The sequence below is a fragment of the Protopterus annectens genome, chromosome 1.part1 (assembly GCF_019279795.1).
Source record: "Protopterus annectens isolate FY-2018-M chromosome 1.part1, PAN1.0, whole genome shotgun sequence".
Taxonomy (NCBI): domain Eukaryota; kingdom Metazoa; phylum Chordata; order Ceratodontiformes; family Protopteridae; genus Protopterus; species Protopterus annectens.
Window position 1 is genome coordinate 1145827682 of NC_056726.1, and position 21059 is coordinate 1145848740.

The 21059-nt window shown below is 41.2% G+C and overlaps 1 protein-coding gene across 1 annotated transcript in view; it reads right to left on the minus strand.

The window, feature by feature from the left end:
• The window catches only part of LOC122815774 (scavenger receptor cysteine-rich type 1 protein M130-like), a 363665-nt gene that overhangs the window by 234907 nt on the left and 107699 nt on the right, over nt 1-21059 (minus strand). The window contains exon 4 of the mRNA XM_044088544.1: nt 16905-17210. Within this exon, the coding sequence (XP_043944479.1) occupies nt 16905-17210 (306 nt within the window). The remainder of the gene's footprint in view (nt 1-16904; nt 17211-21059) is intronic.

The following is a 21059-nucleotide window of genomic DNA, read 5'->3' on the forward strand; positions in this document are numbered from 1 at the left end:
GAATTCAGAATAAAACAATACTACAAATTTTCTTCAGATGGAAGGAAAGCCGTTCATGAAATTCCATGCATGCATAACATGCTGATACCTGTTCCATTCATTGTTCAGTTATTAATAATGTACATCAGATACATTACATCTAAGTGTCTGATCTGGTTCGGATCCTGGCTTCACATATTTTGCTCTTTGTGTGTAAAAATATCTTGCATACTGTTCCTACTATCTTAGCTAAATGTTGGTCAATGACCAGACTGCTGTCTACATATGTTCCCAGATCCCTTACTTTTGTGTCAACACTTAGGGGTGTTTTACCGATAGAGCTATTAATTTGGGTTGACAGCTTCCAAAAAGCGTATTATGATACATTTTTGGCAATGAATTTTAGGCATGGCTTTGGCACCAGTCATTGTTCTGTGTTAAACCCTCTTCCAAGATGTTGGTATGTTGAGGGTAATCTACAATAGCTCCCAGTTAACAGTTATCTGCAAACTTTTTGAGCCAGAGGCCCTGAACATTAGACTTGACTTCTGAGAAGTAGATGCCAAGCAGGAACAGGCCCAGCAGGGATCCCTGAGGCTCTCCACTGGTGACCAGTCTACTGGTGGAGGTGACCTCATTGATCCTAACTTCTTGGGCCAGTCTGTGAAGCAGTCAGCAATCCAGTGAGCTATGTAGGGACTTATGCCTATCTTAGACAGCTTATCAACAATGCTTGAGTGTGGTATTGCATTGAATGCCTTAGCTAGGTCAAGATTCACATTATATACTGTTTTACCATTGTCCATTGCTTTGGTGACCATCTCAAAGAAATCTTCCAGATAAAGTAGGCATGACCTTTCCTTAACAAAGCCAAAATGGGATGGGTCCAGTGTCTGTACATTGCCAATGTCCTTGTTTATCATTTCTATGATAATTTGTTCTATAGCGTTGCATATTAAGCTTGTTAGACTGATGGGCTGTAGTTCCCTGAGTGGGTTGATGGTCCACCCTTTTGGAGGGGAATGACTGTTGCAATCCTCCATTCACTTGGAATGTAGCCTGTTTCGAGGTTGTAGTTGAAGAGCACCTTAAGTGGTCCTGATAGGTCATATTTTAGACTGTATATGAGGCAAACAGGGATGTTGTCGGGACCTATGGAGGTGGTAATCTTGACTTTAGAGAGTGCTGTCAGAACGTGGTCCCTACTAGTAGTTGGGGGTAGCATATTAGAGAAAATGTTACCTTATGTAGGTAGGGAGGGGTTTCCTATTACGTTATCGAACTTCATCAAGTTCGAACCCTATATAGTCGAAACCATATAGTCGAACTTGCTGAAGTTCGAATACACACAAAAAAAAATAAAAGATGCAGCAGTAACTAACTGTTGCAAACAGGGGGCAAGCCCCCCGCGCCCCCCACATGCCATGCTCTTTAAATATACCAACTCCGAGACCACACTATAGTGCAGAAAGGGAATATTTCCCTTTACTGCACTGTAGTGCGATTTTGGAGTTGGTATATTTAAAGAGCAGGGGTGGGGGGTGCAGGATGGCTTGCCCCCCCTGCTTGCAACAGTTAGTTTACTGCTGTGCCTTTTATTTTTTTTTCTGTGTTGAAAGTTTTGAAACTTCGAACAGACAAGTTTGATATTGTCGTGCTCGAAGTTTCAAAACTTTGATCACATAATAGGAACCCGGTGGGGAGGAGTGGGGTTTGAAGTTTAAGCTGAATTTATCAGTCAGTAGATTTGCTCTGTTACCTTGATTGGAGAAGGTGGTGCTATTCACCATCAGTTCAGCACACTGTTGTGTGTTACCATTAAGGTGTCAGACCTAGATGAAGAAAGCCTTGTGATTGTCCTTAGCATGCAAGGCTATTCTGACCTCATAGTTGGCCTTTTTGGACTTAAGTAGACCTCTTAGTTTTTTGTTTAGTTGTGTAAGAGAGCACCTGTATTTAAGGGAGTTGATTTTTCTGATTTTGGCTGAGTTTTCTTTTTTTATTATACACCCTGGTTAAGTGAGGATTCTACCAGTGGGGTTTATTTTCATAGTTTGTTTTGGGTTTACTTCTGGTAGGTATGGAAGCCTCTACACAGCCACTCACATGTTTGTATAGGGACTCTGTAAATAATTCTACATAGGTAGCTGTGGTCTCAGGATTAGGGGAAGCCTTCTCTTTAACTGTCGCTTAACAGAATGTAGTTTGCCTTAGAATAGATCCTAACTGTTATTTGTTTAGCTAGGTTGTCCATGTTGATTTTTACTCCGAAGAAGACAACTTTGTGATCTGACCTCACTACTGAGGATGTGGCATGGGAAGGGGGGCTTGCAGTGCTCTCACATTTCAGTGAGTACCAGATCTAGTAATTCTGATCTTCTGGTGGAGAGTGCACTATCTGTTCCAGAGTGTTTATTTTACTAAAGTCCAGGAAGCATTGTGCCTGTGAGTAGGAGGCAGTAAAAGTTTCCCAGTCTAAAGAGGGGTAGTTGAAGTCACCCATGAATAGAGTGTTTGATTAGATGTTGTGTGACTCTAGCAGGTGTAGATAAGAGTTGTGAGACTCTAGGAGGACAGATGGTGACCTGTAGCTAGCCATGTTATGGTGAGGCACTCTATCAATGATTACTTGCACATGGTTGAGCTCAATGGTATCATCCTGTCTAGCTGACGTAGAGGTATGTTAGTTGCTAATGTAGATTGAACACTTCCACCTTTGGGCCCAGTCTGTGCTGTTGGTGGTCTACATGTGTGGAAGGCGCTGCAGCTTTGTACTTCCAAAGTACTTTTTATGGCTTTTAACCAAGTAAATGTCACAGCACAGATGTGCATTCTCCAGACTTAAGAGGGTTTGAAGGGTGTGGAGATTTTTGTTTAGGCTCCTAGCATTGAGCAGTAACACCTTAAGGTTGCTGGGAGACTTTTTCACTATGTCGGTAGTTTTGTCTTTTTGACATTGCTGAAAAAAGGCTCTAAGAGGGTGGATAAAGTTTTAGCCAATATCCCAAAGCCTACTGGGGATAGGTGCAGCCCATCCTTGGCAAAGCAACTCAGTCTGTTAACAGTGCCCTACCACGCTGAAAGATATTGCACCCCCCTGGAATGACACCAGAAACTAAGCCAGTTATTAAAATCAGTCATTTTATGTTCATACTGTGGCATTATCCTTGGTGAAGGTAGAATGCAGATTGTTGTAACGCTCATATCTGTCTGTGACACATAGGTTTATAGGTAGGTACTAGTCTATCTGCCCAAGGGTCTAAGTAAGCCTAGCCGACAAGGTTCCCTGGCTTACACCACCCAAGAAAGTTAATTTCCTGTGCCCCTGTTGAGTAGAGCCACAGAATTGATCCCTGGGGCGTATTTCCTATTTCCCATCCACTCATCAAGATTTTTCTTGAAGAGTGCTAATGAGGAACTTTGCTTGACATAGATGGGTAGCTTGTTCCAGAGTATAGGAAATCTATGGGACAGGAATCTATCCCTCCAACATGTCCTGTTTATTGTGGTGACTAGGTTTAGGTCCCTGGAGCATGTAGCTTAGAGGGATTTGGATTTATTTAGGTGTAGCATGTCCAACAGCTCTGGGTTTAACATAGCTTTATATGTTAGGCAGAGATCGCCTCAGAGTAGGCGATATGCTACAGAGTAAAGCTGGAGTTTTTTTGAGATGGTCATTGTAGAGCATCAGTTTGAGGCCAGTAATCCTCTTTGTGAGGTACTTCTGTGGTCTTTCCAGCTGCTGCAGATGTCTTCTGAGGTACATTCCAAAAGGGGCGTTGTACTCTATAATGAGTCTAATGAGTGCAGAGTAGAGGGAAACAGTGACCTCTTTTTTCCTGGATAAGAACCCTTTTGTGATGAGGTGTGCCACATAGAAGGATTCCTGACTACTGTGGCAATGTGATTATCTAAGGAGTGACTACTGTCCACCTGGGTCCCAAGGTCTCTTATCACATATTTAGCATTACGTAGATTGCTGTTTATGTGGAAGTTCATGGGTACAGAGTTTTTACCAAAGGGGATGACAATGCACTTTTTGGCATTGAGCTTGAGGCCATGGCTTTGACTCCAGGCATCTGTCTCAGTGAGGCCCTTCTGTAGGATGTCCACATCATTTGGGGACTCATCTATGGCTCCTAGTTTGCAGTCATCTGTGAACTTTGTTAGCCAGTGGTCTTCTGTGTTAGCCTGTACTTCAGAGAAGTAGATACCAAACAGGAGACGTCCCAGGACTGAACCCTGTGGTACTCCACTTGTCACTAGTTTGAAGTCAGACTTGGAGTCTGCAACTTTTACAGTGTGGGTTCTGTCAATGAGCCAGTTGGCAACCCATCTTGTGACACAGTTTAGTGAGTTTAGCTATAATTCCAGAATGGGGGATGGTGTTGAAAGCCTTGGCGGGGTCAAGATAGGCTGTGTGAACCACCTTACCCTCAGCTATGGCTTTAGTGACTGCCTCAAAGAAGTCAATCAGGTTCAGAAGGCACGATCTGCCTTTCACAAACCCAAACTGGGTGGGGTGCAGAGTTTTGAGGTTACCAATGTCTTTGTTTATGAATTCTATGGTGATACGTTCCATGGCCTTGCAGAGTAGGCTCGTCAGGCTAATAGGGCAATAGTTCTCAGGATCAGTGGTGGCTCCCCCTTTGTAGAGTGGGATAACTGTTGCTGTGTGCCATTCAGTGGGCAGAAAGCCTGACATGAGAGAACATGGTGATTAGGTGGGGAGCCAGTTCATTCTGAAGTTCATGTAAAACACAGCCTGGGATGTTGTCCAGTCCCATGGATGCTGTGCTTTTGGTTTTAGAAAGTGCAGCTTTTACCTACATAGATGATATTACAGGGGCTCTGCATTCTTCCTGTATAGATATGGGCCCTTTAGGGAGTGAGAGGGAGGGGTAAAGTTAGCACTGAACCTATCAGCCAGAATGTTGGCAATATCAGTTGGTTCGGTAATTTTCGTGCTTTTGTGTTGTAACTCAGAGCAGATCTGGGTGTTGCCATTGAGATTCTTGACATAGCTATAGAATGCTTTGTGGTTGCCCTTAGAATCAGTGGCAACTTTGTTTTCATAGCTAGCTTTGGAGGATCTTATAAGGGATCTCAGCTTCTTACTCAGGCTGACCAGGGAGCTCCTCCACTCATGGGATTTTTACTCTTTTTTGCAACAGTTTCTTCCTTCTGTTGTAGAGTTTGTTTATGGCAGGGGACCATGAGAAATGCTTGCTTTTTTTGGAGGATAGCGTCTTGGTTCTGTTTGGGATAACATGATCCATGCACTCGTGTAAGTGCTTATAAAGTGCATTTGTGTAAGATTCAGTGGTTGTAACTGTATTGTCCATCTGCATGGGTATCATGAAGTTCGCCACTTCTGTCTTAAGAAGCATGAAGTTGGCTGTGGATACATTTTTTACCATGGTTTCCTTAATGGTGGGTGGAGGCATGATGCGGAAATCAAGGGTGATTAACTTATGGTCGGATCTGACCAACTAGGGGCTGACTTCAGGTGTGGAACACCGGTCACTCATGTTAGTAATGACTAGATCTAAGATATTGTTGCCCCTGGTGGGGGTGTGGATAAGTTGATCCAGGGCATTTGAATTTATGAATTCCAGAAAGTGTTGAGCAAAGGAGTTGGTACATGAGTAGTTTTCCCAGTTAATGGTGGGGTAGTTGAAATTGCCCATTATTAGGGTGTTTGGTTGAACCCTAATATTTTCCAGTATATCAATAAAAGAGGAGATGGAATCCTGGGGCATGGTGGGGGATCTGCAGCAAGCTGCAATTTGGATTGCAGTTTTGCCCAGAGTTAGTTGCACTTGGATAACCTCAGATGCATTATGCTGCGCAACTAGTCTGGAGGTGTGGATATCCTTAATGAATGTGGACACACCTCCGCCTTTGGTGTTCTAGTCCAGGTTAGATGGCCAAAAGGTGTGGTATGAGTTATAGCCTGGTTATGCAGGGCTGCTATCTAGAACCTTAAACCAGGTCTCTGTCACTGCACAAGTATCAATGTTCTTCATTTTAAGGAGTGCATTGAGTGAGTGCATTTTGAGATTTAGACTTCTAGCATTGAGTAGCATCACCCTCAGTTTTTGCTTGCCTGTTCCTGTTATGGAGGTGAATTTGTCATTAAACCTTACCTAAAAAAGGCACTATAGGGGTGGCAAGAGCCTTGGCCAGTATCCAGAATCCCAGGGGTGACAGATGTAGACCATCTCTGGCAAAGCATCGTGGTCTGTCAACCATGTCGTCCCAGGCAGACAGATACTGGATCCTCTTAGAATGACACCAGAAGCTTAGCCAATTATTGAAGTCAGTCATTTTGCCCTTGTACTGCGGTATCATTCTAGGCGATGGTAGGATGCTACTTAGGGCTAGGGTCATACCTGCCTGGGCTACAAGATTGGAGAGCTCTTCCATATCTCTTTTCATGTAGTCCAGGGAGGTACATCTCAGGTCATTCACACCAACATTGACAATGACAGAGTCAGATTTGTACTTATTGTGGAGTGACCTGAGAGTGGGGGGTTATGTGGCGGATCCTGGTACCCAACAGACAGCTGACAATAACCTTCTCCTTGATTAGCCTGGTGAGTGGGACATCAGTTTGCCTGACTATAGAGTCACCTATGACTAGCATGTTGGGTATGTTGTTTTGCCTTATGGGCTGTGGTTTACTGGCATACTGAGTCTGTGAGCAATGTATCATTTGGGTTGTGTTGGGGGTGGAGGTTGCTTGCATTTATGATTTGGAGGTCTCTGTTGCTTGAGCAGATTATTATTGAGAGCCTCTGTGAATGTTTTTGTGTTTTTATATGTGGATTTAGGTGGTGTAGGTTTAGTGGGACTATGTGAGAAGTGTGGTGTGGTGCAAGTGTTTACCTTCTCCTTTTGACTGTCAAGTTCAGTCTTGGTTAGAGAAAGCTTTACCTCCAGTTTGGCTAGATAAGTGCATCTCTCACAGGTTGTGTTGTTGGGTGGTAGGAGGAGAGGGTTGTCTGTGTACATAAGGCAATTGCTACATTGCCCCAAGATGCCCAGATTCATCAGATAGATAGGAGAGAACGCTGGGAGCTGACCCTTGGACATACCTGAATAAAAAACTACTTTCCTTTAGACAATTGAGGAAAGTGAGTATAAGAGCTGTTTTTCTCTAAGCAAGTGAGGAATGTAAGTACAAAAACTTTTCCTCTAGGTGAATAGGAAGGTTGAGTGCTGTAGTAATTTGTAGCTTATTTAGTGCTAACAACAAGTTCTGAACAAGTGCTGAGCACGAATAAGCAAATTCAAGTGTTAAAAGTAAGAATATGCATCTGGATCTTCTGGTGCATAGGCTACCTAGTGCTTAGCACTCCCACTGATAAGCTAGAATGCTTTCCTCCAACACAGAAAGGCTTGGGGGGCTCAGAAACTTACAAACAGTCCTGGATACAGCAAATCTGTATCTGGACTAGACTAGTTACAGAAAATGTGGGAAACAAGCACAAATGTGGGCTTTTAAACCAGTAAGTTGAAAGAGATGGAAAAACTGTCAAACGGACAATAAACTACACTTTCTGGGCCAGAAACCACTCTTGTGGTAGAAAGGCTACCTAGTGCTTACCTCTCCCACTGATAAGCTAGAAGGCTTCCCTCCAACACAGAAAGGCTTGGGGGGCTCAGAAGCTTACAAACAATCCTGGATACAGCAAGTCTGTATCTGGACTAGACCAGTTAATGGAAAGATGGGAAACAAGCGTAAACATAAGCTTTTAAACCAGTAAGTTGAAAGAGAGGGTAAAACTGCCAAATGACTAATAAACTACAATGTCTGGGCCAGAAGCCACTCTTATAATAGATAGACTACCTAGGGCTTACCACTCCTACTGATAAGCTAGAAAGCTTCCCTCCAACACAGAAAGGCTTGGTGTCTCAGAAGCTTAAAAACAGTCATGGATACAGCAAATCTGTATCTGGACTAGACTAGTTACAGGAAAGGTGGGAAACAAGCGCAAGTGCAGGCTTTTAAACCAGAAAGTTGAAAGAGATGGAAAAACTGCCCAAACAGACAATAAACTGCAATTTCTGGGCTAGAACCCACTCTTGTGGTAGATATGCTACCTAGTGCTTACCACTCCCACTAATAAGCTAGAAGGCTTCCCTCCAACACAGAAAGGCTTGGGGGGCTAAGAAGCTTACAGACAGTCCTGGATACAGCAAATCTGCATCTGGACTAGACTAGTTACAGAAAAGATGTGAAACAAGCACAAATGCGGGCTTTTAAACCAGTAAGTTGAAAGAGATGGAAAAACTGCCAAAACAGACAATAAACTGCAATTTCTGGGCCAGAACCCACTCTTGTGGTAGATATGCTACCTAGTGCTTACCACTCCCACTAATAAGCTAGAAGGCTTCCCTCCAACACAGAAAGGCTTGGGGGGCTAAGAAGCTTACAGACAGTCCTGGATACAGCAAATCTGTATCTGGACTAGACTAGTTACAGAAAAGATGTGAAACAAGCACAAATGTGGGCTTTTAAACCAGTAAGTTGAAAGAGATGGAAAAACTGCCAAATGGCCAATAAATTACAATTTCTGGGCTAGAAACCACTCTTGTGGTAGATAGGCTACCTAGTGCTTACCACTCCCACTAATAAGCTAGAAGGCTTCCCTCCAACACAGAAAGGCTAGGGGGGCTCAGACGCTTGCAAACAGTCCTGGATACAGCAAATCTGTATCTGGACTAGACTAGTTACAGGAAAGGTGGGAAACAAGCACAAGTGCAGGCTTTTAAACCAGAAAGTTGAAAGAGATGGAAAAAAATGCCCAAACAGACAATAAACTGCAATTTCTGGGCTAGAACCCACTGTTGTGGTAGATATGCTACCTAGTGCTTACCACTCCCACTGATAAGCTAGTAAGCTTCCCTCCAACAAGGAAAGGCTTTGGGGGCTCAGAAGCTTACAAGCAGTCCTGGATAAGCAAATCTGTATCTGGACTACACTAGTTGCAGGAAAGGTGGGAAACAAGCACAAACACAGGCTTTTAAACCAGAAGGTTGAAAAAGATGGAAAAAACTACCCAAACGGCCAGTAAACTATAATTTCTGGGCCAGAAACCACTCTTGTGGTAGATAGGCTACCTAGTGCTTACCACTCCCACTAATAAGCTAGTAAGCTTCCCTCCAACAAGGAAAGGCTTTGGGGGCTCAGAAGCTTACAAGCAGTCCTGGATACAGCAAATCTGTATCTGGACTACACTAGTTGCAGGAAAGGTGGGAAACAAGCACAAACACAGGCTTTTAAACCAGAAGGTTGAAAGAGATGGAAAAAACTACCCAAACGGCCAGTAAACTATAATTTCTGGGCCAGAAACCACTCTTGTGGTAGATATGCTACCTAGTGCTTACCACTCCCACTAATACGCTAGAAGGCTTCCCTCTAACACAGAAAGGCTTGGGGGGCTAAAAAGCTTACAGACAGTCCTGGATACAGCAAATCTGTATCTGGACTAGACTAGTTACAGGAAAGATGTGAAACAAGCACAAATGCGGGCTTTTAAACCAGTAAGTTGAAAGAGATGGAAAAACTGCCAAACGGCCAATAAATTACAATTTCTGGGCTAGAAACCACTCTTGTGGTAGATAGGCTACCTAGTGCTTACCACTCCTACTGATGAGCTAGAAGGCTTCCCCTCCAACACAGAAAGGCTTTGGGGGCTCAGAAGCTTACAAATTCAATTTGCAAATACATATTCTGAGAGATCTATTATACCTCTTCTAATACAGCCCAGACGTATGTCAAGGGTCATTTACACCCAGATGGACTGTCACAGAGTCATATTTGTACCTAGAGTGCATTGACATGAGTGCACATGTGATATTTCGGATCCTGGCTCCAGACAGACAACTTAACAGTATCTTCACCTTGCTTATGGTGGCTGCCAAAAAGCAATTACTAGAAAATGGAAATCAAAGTAGTAAATATAGTAACAGAAATAAAACATCTGGTACTGGGATCTTTAGAAAAGGGAAGGAGCAAACTACTTAGGAAAAAATGGGATTGTGGGAACAATATATGCAGAGAAGGAATGAGGTTTAAGAGGCAGGATTTGAATGAGCCATATAATGCTTAACTGACAATGACTGGCTAGATTATAAGTGATGTGTAATGTTTGCAACTACAGTTGTTTCAATGGTATTTGTAATATATAATGTTTGCAACCAAAGTGGTGTCATTTTGTTTGTTTTTCGTTTATATAAATGTAAGATTATCTATGTCATATGTGATAATTTAATAAAGATATTTATTAAAAAATGAGAATGTATATGAGATAAATGTCAAGACATCACATATCAATTGCATACATTGTACAATTGCCCAGATTAAGTATATAAATGAAAAAAAATGCATCATTAGAAAGCAGCTTCGGCCTAATCCAATGATACAAGTAAAGGTAAATAACTGCACATCTTTGCAAACACACACAGCTAAAGGGAGCAATGTTGCATTGTTGGTGCTATTCCCTAGAGGCTTACACTGAAAGAGTTTCATTTTACCTATCAGTCAATTGTCCTGGGGATGTAGATGCAACCTTGCTTCAGGAGAAAACTGACACATGAACTGTCAGTGCTTTTGAGCCATGAACTGAGATGAATGTCTTCAGTGCTTACAGAAGGGAGTAGATCACGTGCTGTGGGCCTGTTAAGTTAGAAGAAGGAAGATGTGATGATATTACAGGGATGTCTTGAGATCATGTATTTAGCTGTTGCACTGTGGTTTGCTTCTCTTGGCATTATTTGGAAACACACATCAACTTTCATTTCATCAGGAATAGCTTTTCATTCTGCCAGATTCAACAAAGTGGCTCCCAGGTACTGTTTCCCTACTGCACAGTGTGTGCAGGTAAGACTAAGTCATTGTTTAAGAATTTAACATTAAACAATTGTTGCTTAGTTTGGTCTTTATACATTAAAAGGCATGTTTATGACATGTTGGGATTGTATTAGAAAGTTTTGTTGTTTCTAACAGCAGTCTCCAAATCACTGCAGTGGCTCTGCTGGACAGAGGAAAAGGGAACTAATGACTCTGCTGGACAGAGGCACAGGGAACTAATCTAAGGGGGCGGTGAAAGCCAACACATTCTGACTAGGCTTATAGATGCCCTTGGGCAGATAGCGTACTACCTACCTATGAACCTAATATATACAATAACTACTAGGCAGCATTGTATCTCTATGGTCATAATAAACTTTGCAGTTTTAGAATTTCTTTGTTAAATGCATTAACGGTGCAGCTGGGTCAAAGAACTGCAGCCTATTGACTATTTTGAAAGTATAAAACTGTAATGTCCAACCTTAGTGACTGTAATTCTCAGTGATTTAATAGAAAAATCAAAAGTGGTATTAGGGTCAGGGCATAAATATTATGCAAAATCAGAGATGTTCCACCAAATCAGGGACAGTTAAAAGGTTTCAGTTAGCTTGCTGTTTAATGTGGCATGGACCATGCTACTGGCCCTTTGTACAGGACAAACCTGGTAATAAAATGTTAGTTACTATTGTAGAGATTGCAGATGAACTATGGGAAGCTTGTTGGTTAGGCAACTACTTCTGAAGTAAATTGCTAAGTTTTTTTTTTTGCAGGCAAAGGGAAATGATGTATGTAGGTAAGTAGTATTTTTTATCTGAGGCATGGGTCACATGGTTGGTATTCTCATTTATTTATTATTTGTTTGTTTATTTATTTACATGTGTTAAACGGGTAGTGTCTGACTGGGCCAGTAGCCCATTTTCAGCGGACACCCGGGAAGAAGAGCTCCAGTACCTAAAAAAATAAATTGTAACAAGTAAGAAAATATAGCAGACAAGGAAATGAAAATATATGCTAAACTAAAAAACAACTAATGGAATTATTTAAGTAAGCAAACATAGTGCATTATATAAGAACAGAGGTACTGAGTCACTGAGTAATCAAAATATCGGTTAGATAGCAAAACAAACAAACATAGAACATAACATAAAACAGAGGTGTTGGCATCACTGAGTAATCAAATATCTCACAGATAGGACAACAAAAACAGATAGAACAAAAAAAATCTATCAGTTAGCAAACCAAAAACAGTTTGAAAAAAAATTTGGAGATACGATTAAGCTTTTAAAAGGTGCTGGAGATGGTTGTTAAGAAAGAGGAGAGATGAATTTACCAGGAGAATTACAGGGGCAGAGCCAGTTGTTGATGATATATTCTTTTAATTTGTTTTTAAAAGAAGGCAAGCTTGGATTGTTCTGGATGTCCTGAGAAAGAGCATTGCAGGTGCTTGCTATTTCATTGGATTAGAGGGAATCACCATGATAGTTGTAAGACTGAGTAACTTTTAGCAATAACCTGTTTGAAAACCTAAGGGACCTACTGTTGATATTTGGTTGGACCAGATTAGAAACTGCTGGACAGTTACTGGGGTCGTGAATTATTTTGCTGATGAAGGTAAGATGGTTTAGTATTAACGGGTTGGGAAGTTCCAGCCAGCTAAGTTGATGAAGAGCAGAGCAATGATGAGCTCTATTAGGACGATTAGCAGCAAATTTAGATATTTTGTTATAGCAGGACTCAAGGATATTAAGGTCAGCCTTACATACGCTGGTGAAAACGAGTGAGCAGTAGATGAGGGTAGAAAGTAAATAAGATCTTGATGTGGCCTGTCTGGCTTGGTATGTTAGGTAAGGTTTGGTCCTATAGAGTGTACCAAGTTCTTTGAATGTTAGGGAGATATGAATATCAAATTTTAGCCTGTCTATTGTGACCCGAAGGAGTTTTGTTTAATTTGCAAGTTCAGTTTTGGCTCCATCTGAAGAGTGAATAGAGAGAGGTAGGAAGTTGGTCTTGGAGGTTTTGTTTGTGAAAATCATTGACTTCGTTTTATTTGGGTTTAGAATGAGATGATGGTTGGAGAGGTAAGTTTCAATGTCCTGGAATGAATTTTGCATTTTGGCCTGAAGTTATTGGGGGAAAGGGGCAGAGCAGATAAGAGAGGAATTGTCAGCATATTGTATGATTGTTTCAAGTTCTGTTGCTGTATTTAGATTGTTGGTAAATATGACTAAGAGACGGGGGTCAACTATGGATCCTTGGTGTACACCAGTGGATACTGGCAGAAGTGTGGAGAGATTGTTCTCCCATTTTGTTGACAATTTGGCAGATAGCTGAGAAACCATGTTAGAGAAGATGAATTATGAATGCAAGTAACAATTTTATTGAGTAGCAGCTGGTGAGATAAGGTGTCAAAAGCTTCTGACATATCCAGGAAAATTGCAGAGACCTTTTGTCCATCATTTTTGAGAAGTCGAATAGTGTCTGTAAAACTTAGTAATGCAGTGTTAGTACTATGCTTGGGTCTGATGATGTGCTAAGAGCTGGAAAGCAGGTTATTAGTAGTGAGGTGACACAGGAGGTGTTGGTAAATATATTCCTCTAGTATTTTGGCTAAGGGTGAGAGGATGGCTATGGGGTGATAGTTTGATATGTCATTAGAGGAGCCACCCTTGTGAAGGGGGATGATGTGAGAGATTTTCCAGAGGTAGGCACATACTGTTCAGGATTAGAGCAACTGATAAGAATAGATATAGAATATGCAATGGATGGAGCAGCTACTTTTAGGAATTAGTTGGGTAGCTGGTCAGCAGCAAGGCAGCAGGGTTTTAATTTGCTTAGGAGCTTTTTAATATAAGCAGTCTGTATGGGTTTAAAGGAGAAAGATTTAGTGTTCATTGTGGCAGCTGAGGGGACTGAAGTTAATTATTAGTATATCAGATTTGGAAGTAGTCGTGCTCATGATAAACTTACTTCTTTAGCAGTCAGAGGAAGTTGGCTGAAATCTAGGTAGGACTATTTGGTGGCTCATTTACAATAGGTAAATCAAATGGCCAAGATCACCAGTGGCTCTGGTAAATATGCCTCACATCCAGGAACTCTGTGCATCACAAAAAGTGAGTCATAGGATGAACAAGTACAAAAAAAAAAAAAAAAACAGAGATGAGATGAAATAACTGTCCCCAACATTAAGGTCTCTTCACTTCCTTGTTATTTGTGAAAAATAAAATCATATGGTACTTACGTATTATCGCAACCAGATTTCAGAATGGCCAGAAGTCCAAGCGTTGCTGTGTAAGCATGTTTCTTAACCATGAAAGGCATGTGTAAGCAAGTCTGTAGTAGTAGTAGTGGGTAACTATGGATATGAGTGCCCAGGAGGAACAACGGTCATTTTTTAGGATCCTGTGGGGTGTGTCTCATTTGTTCTGCAACCTACACAGTGCTACACTTCTTCACAATTCCAGCCTCAGCAAAGCCAAGTTAGTCCGGGACATACCATCTAACTGTTTATGGCCAGTAACAACTACTAAGTGGCAGGACAGTGATCCCTCACTGACTGCTCCATTTCTCGGTAGTGGAACTTCTGGGCCAGGGGTGTCAGATGTAGTATATGTAATGTCTTTTCATTGGGGGTACTTCTGTATAATTCCCAAAGCCACCATTTCAGTGTCTGGGAAGGCAGTATTTTTACCTTAAGATGACAGGCGCAGTAATAATGGAAATGGTCTTCTAGTTAAAAATGTACTGTCCATTTACACATGAACTATTATGTTCTTGTCTGCTTTAATAATACCTACACTTCTGAACACTTGACAGGTTTCACTGTGGCCAAGCACATTCATGCCCCTGGAGACACAGGAAAAAAAGGACGGTAAATACGGAGACCCAGAAACAACAGTGGCTCATTCTAAACTCATTCCTCCCTTGTGCTCTGCTGTTTCCAAATAATGATTAACATTTGAGAGAATTGACACAACTAACCCACAAATTAGGGACAGCATTTACAAACTTTTTAGAAAGTGGAGAAATCGTTACTTACGTATTATCGGCTTGTTTCCAATCTGGTTGTGATAATACGTAAGTACCAATCATTTAAACATTACAATATTAAGGAAGAAATAAACAGTCCAAAACTTTAGATGGTAATTCCTCTTCTGTGAAGGTACTCACAGAACAAAGTTAGGTTTGGAGGATGGTAGAATGGTTAAGGTGTTTTCCTAACAGTCACAAAGCACAGGGTTTGATTCTCATCTTTGAAAGGAAAATTGGCTAAGCTTAAAATGGTCCACAAGGACAACTAGCCTAGTATTTACCTATGAAACTATATTCCAATGAATGGATATACATGTGCAGTTTATAATGCCTGTTTCTTACAGAACTGATACTGTGTCCATAACAAGCTGATGTGCACAGAGGAGGTCAAGTTGCTCTGTGGCTACATTCTGGGATTCATAGTTATGTACAGTCCCACTGGAGCAACATTTTATTGTGAGAATTTTCATGACTAAGAACTGATCAACTGGAGCAGTTCTGCACTACTGCATTAAACAACCTAGTAGAACACATACAGTGTAAGGCCAAGCAAATCACATTCAGCCACACTACATCTCCCACCAATTACAGACAGACAGACAGACACACACACACACACACACACACACACACACACACACACACACACACATACACACACTCTCATACATACACACACAGACGCACACACGCACACATGCACACACACCCACCCACACACACGCACACATTCTCTCTGTCACACACACACACACACACACACACACACACACACACACACACACACACACACACACACACACACACACACACACACACACACACACACAAACAGGGAATAGGTGCCATTACTACAGCTTACTCTTCTTGCAACACTTTGTGTGATCCTACTGGTCCCCAGCTTTACTATTCCCTCATCTTGTACCATTTCTCCTCCCTGATCCTCATCACATTCAGGTCCTACTTACCCTTCAGACCCAGCAGCTTGTGATGCTGCTGGGGTCATCCCTAGCAGTCTAGTGTCTGTAGCTGCTGATCCTCTCCCTCCTCGGATATATGCAATGTAGCCTTGATGCCATAGTAGCTGCCAAACATCTACAAGCTCTCCCCACAACCACACCCATCCTCATCCCCCACATACACCCTCAAACACACACACACACACACACACACACACACACACACACACACACACACACACACACACACACACACACACACACACACACAAACAAAGACACAAATAATCACATACCCTGCTATACACACCTACTTTACTTTTACTCCACTTCAGTTTGCTTGACATAACTCTATTGAAATGTATAGGTACATGCAACATTTACTCGTGTACAATTTACTTTTTTCTCTGTTAGTTGACTTGCATATTATGGATAATGCAAGTGTTTTAACAGGGTAATAACTTAGGATGCGTTAGCGGCCTCATTAACATAGGCCTCACTCACTGACTACCATATTGACATGAGCACTGGAAACCTTGCTGCTCAGTATTGCTGGTTGTGTTACTGTGCAAAGGCTTGGCTATGAATCACAAAGGGCTTGCGCAATATGCATGGTACATAGTCCATCCTATCCCCATAATTGTGCAACTTGACTATGAATCTCATTCTATGCAGCCTGCCTTGCCTTTTGGTTTCAGTAGTATATTTATCTTCTTTCATATTTTAATCCCATGTATAGTCCGTTTTAAATATTTGCCATCTCCAGCACATGTGCCAAGGTTTCACTTTGATTTGATATACTAAAAATCTTAAACATGTTGTACATATTTATTCCTCAAAAACAGTGTAACATGATATATCATTACACCAGTAAGTTACCTGTTTCACATGCCTCCATTTAATTACAATATATTCAAGCGTCATGATATTAATCTCTTAATTTCTACATTTATCACAAAAGAATAATGTGCAATGTACCTGTAACATTTTTTTCATATTTTCTAACAGAATTAGCAGTGTAAGTAATGAGATGCAAAATGTGATGAGCAGGTTAATTTGAATATAGTTTTCGTTACCTGAACAGTCCACTCTTGCCACTTTGGATGTGTTACAGAAGCCATTTCCTAACTGGATATTGGAACACTGTGACAGAGACTTCTCCCATCCATTACACTGAATGTGATTTAATAGAATGGGCTGCTGATTTCCTCCAAATGAGCTGTTTCCTTGCACTGATACTGCATAGCCACATCTTAGTTCCTGGCAAGTTACAGTTGCCTCATTTATACTCCAAGTAGTACTGCAGACGCTACCCCACTGAGAGCCGTTGTTCACTTTCACAATGCCTTTGCATCTGTCTGTTCCATTTGTCAGCTGTAAGCCTAAAAAGGAAATAAACTTTTATAAAACAGTTGTCATTTACAGAAGTTAATTGCCATTTTTCATGCATTTATACACAAAACATTAACACTCTAGAATTGAGCTGGTCTTTTTCTTTATGCAGACCATCATCCCCCCTCCCCAAATTAGCCTTAATTCATTAATTCCTTATTAATGACAACTTGATCACCAGCTCAGGTGACAAATAACAAGATAAATCTAGCATCCAGGCAGTTATGTAGGCTGCTTGGTACTGTGGCCATCCGGGGGATATCAACCATCTGTGGCCCCGCCACTTACCATCTATACTAGAATCCCAAGTGACCTGCAGGGTAGGGCAGCTACAGCCAGTGGTCTTCTCTACCTCATCCACTGCTGCTTCCAGTTATGCTATCCTGCCAGAAGCCTAGCCCTGAAGCTGTCATTATCATGGAAGCTCAGGGTGTTTAAATTTATCCCTAACCCATACCACTGGTCACAGATCACCCGCCTCATGGAGGGAGCATCCTATACTCATTAAAACACATGTGTGTTACCACAAAATGTAGGGTGAGCATCCATTTCCAACATGGGAGCTCCAGCCTATGTCTTTGTTTCAAGGCTGATCTCTGTTGACAGCAGGCCTCTGCTTGCAAATGGCAGACAGTCAGTCATGCCACTGATCTCCTTCCACAGGACAGGTGTGCTGCAATTAGTCAATCTGTTCCCACATTCCCCACCCAGTTACTCCATTGTCCAATGTGCTACTCATAGTCAGGATGCCTATATTGCAGTTATGGAATTACCTCTGTACAACTAGGTACCAGATTATAGAATGTTGCTGGTCCTAAATTGATAATATGAATTTTAATTGCATAATGCATGACTGTGAATGTCATGATTATTAAACACAGTCATGCAGAACAAATAAAGGAAATCTTATTTCTTTAACTACTCACACAGTAAACATTGAAAAGGAAATGCTGCAATTCTTTTTTAACTTTGATATAACATTGGGCATTATTAGGTTTAAGCGGAAGTATGTGGTATTTCTCACAGAATGGCAACATACAGTGTGCTCTATAGTTAAAATACTCATTTTAAACAGCATTCTCATTTTTTATATTCTGTCTTCAAGTTTAGTTTACAAGTATTTTCAGATATGGCTCCATAAAATGCTATTATCATTTTACTAGTTTGATAATTATACATATGATGATATAGCAACCAATTTGCTAAGAGCTATTCAGAGAAAGTACAGTTGTCGAATTAAACTTACCATAACAATAAATGTTCAAATGATCACTGCTGCCATAGCCTTAGCTATATGGGTTCTATCCTGCCAAGGATATAACAGATAGCCAGTCTTCCAAAACTTCAGGGCACCTTTCACTCAGCCAAACCATCACTCAGCTCAGGCTGAGATGACTAAAAAAGATAGGTTTGGATGCCAAGCCTTTCAGGCCTTTCTTGCCAACAGAGAGAGAAACTGAGCCCTGAAAGGACAATGCTAGGAATAAAAAAAAATGTCCACACCAAAACAAAAACTGTGCACCAAAAAACAAGGAGATGGAGGGATGGAGCAGCTACTACAGCAGTGATCATTCAAACATCAACTGTTTTGGTACATTTACTGACACAGCAGTACTATGTTCATTATATTGATCACTGATGCAGTAGCCATAGCAATATGGGTAGATTACCTTAGGTTTTACTATATTTGGGAGGTAAGAATGGTAATAGCAAAGCCTGATCTAGACCTGGAAAAGGAATCAAGCTTATAGAGGTTTGTAAAAGTATGTAGAGAGAACCAATTTGCAGCTTCTAGAATATGTCTAGAATCCAACCGTTTCCAAAAAAGACATAGATGAAGCCAAGGCCGTTGTAAAGTGGGCCTTGACCATGCATGGCCTAGCTTTGTTGTGGTGTATATAATAAAAGGTAATAGCCTTAGACAGCCATTTGGAAATAGTCTGATTTGACACAGGTTATCTCTTCTTCTTACATTTACAAAAAAATGAACAATTGATCTAAAGATCTGAAAGATTTAGTTTTGTCAAGATAGTACCTGGGTTGTCTGTGGACAACCAACATATGGAGTATCATTTCTCTCTCATTTTTATGTTCAGGAATAAAAATGGGGAGATAGTTTGCCTTAAAATAAACTTAAATACCACTTTAAGCATAAAAAAAGGAATAGTTGTCAAAGAAACCTCTTCTTTGTGGAAAATGAGATAAGTTTGACTCACCATAAGAGCTTGCCACTCAGATACCCTTCTTGCAGATTTCAGAGCAATCAGTAAAACTGTTTTCCATGTTAAGAACCCTAAGCTAACCAGGTTAGCTGGTTCAAATGGAGTGTTAGCTTCTATAACACAAAATGGAGCTCACAAGGAGGAATAATTGGTTTTCTTGGAGGCTTTTTACACAAAACCCCTGTAAAAGAACTTTTGACATGAGAATGCATTGAAAGAGGAGGATCCATTAGCAGACATGCTGAAATGACTGATAAATGAACCTTGATGGAGGAGTAAGAAAGACCATAGGATAGCAGCCCACACTAGTGTTGTAAAACCAGAGAACAGCTAGCCCTGAATGGGTGCCAGTTATATTGTTGGTACCAACTAGAAAACCTTTTCCATTTACTAATATACAGTTTTCTATTAGCAGACTTTTTTTTTGGCTTCATTAGTACCTGCCACATGCCCTCAGTAAACAGGTGCCTAAAGGAAATTAAGACCCTATCATCCAAGCTGTCAGTTGAAGTTGATTGGCGTTGAAGTGTATCAAACACTCCTGCTCTTGTGAGAGTGAATCCATTCTCTGAAAAAGCTTGTGGTAATTGCTACATTTCATTTCCAAAAGAAGAGAAAACCAAGGTTTCCTGAGACAGAAAGGAGTCACCACAATGATCTTGGAGGATTCTTTCTGAATATTTCGAAGTACTCTAGATATCAGTGGAAAGGGTGGAAAAGCATAGAGGAACATTCCTGTACAAAGAAAAGAAATATATATATATATCTTCCAGGCCATCTTGCATGAAGTCCTGGAGCAGAATCTTGCCAGCTGATTGTTCCGAGAGGAAGAATCATGTCTGCTTGAGGAATTCCCTCAGATGAATCAAATCTTGGGAGACCCCCCCCCCCCGATCTACTTTCCATTCATGAGGGTCTGCTCTTTCCTACTTAGCTTGTATTCCACACAGTTTTGTTCTTGTTCTGACAGAATGTATGATGCCTGTAAAGTGAGATTGTGCTGTGAAGCTATATCCCAAGCTAACATGGCTAGTCTGCAAAGGGAGTATGACCTGATTCCCCTTACTTGTTGATGTTCCACTGACTGTGGTACTGTCTGAAACAAGTTGAAGAGGTACTGAGGTCCAAAGGTGATTCAGAGAGTTGAGTGCCTTGATCAGGGCAAGCATCTCTTTTATATTTATGTGCTTGCATCTGCCCTTGGTGTCCCACACACCTTGCTCTTTTATCCCTCCTAAAACTGCTCCTAAAGCAAAGTCTGAGATGTCTCTGGTGGCTGATTGCTTTGGAATGAAGGACCCACATTTAAGGATGTTTGTTGTTTCTCTGCAAACAAATCCCAGCACTGGGATTAAAAAATCTGGGTCTATATTACGTAATCAAAAACTGTATCATTGAACACCACAACACTGACACACATAGCCAGAACCACAAATACGAGGAACCCCCTAATCCGCAAATTTTCAAGTCTCGAACCATCACAGTCGGCCAACACCACCATGCGCTACATACTACATACCCAAACACAATAAATAAAACACATACATACACTAACCAAACCCTACTGCTAACCCTACACTAAACCTTACATACATTACTATCTATGCACTTACCTTA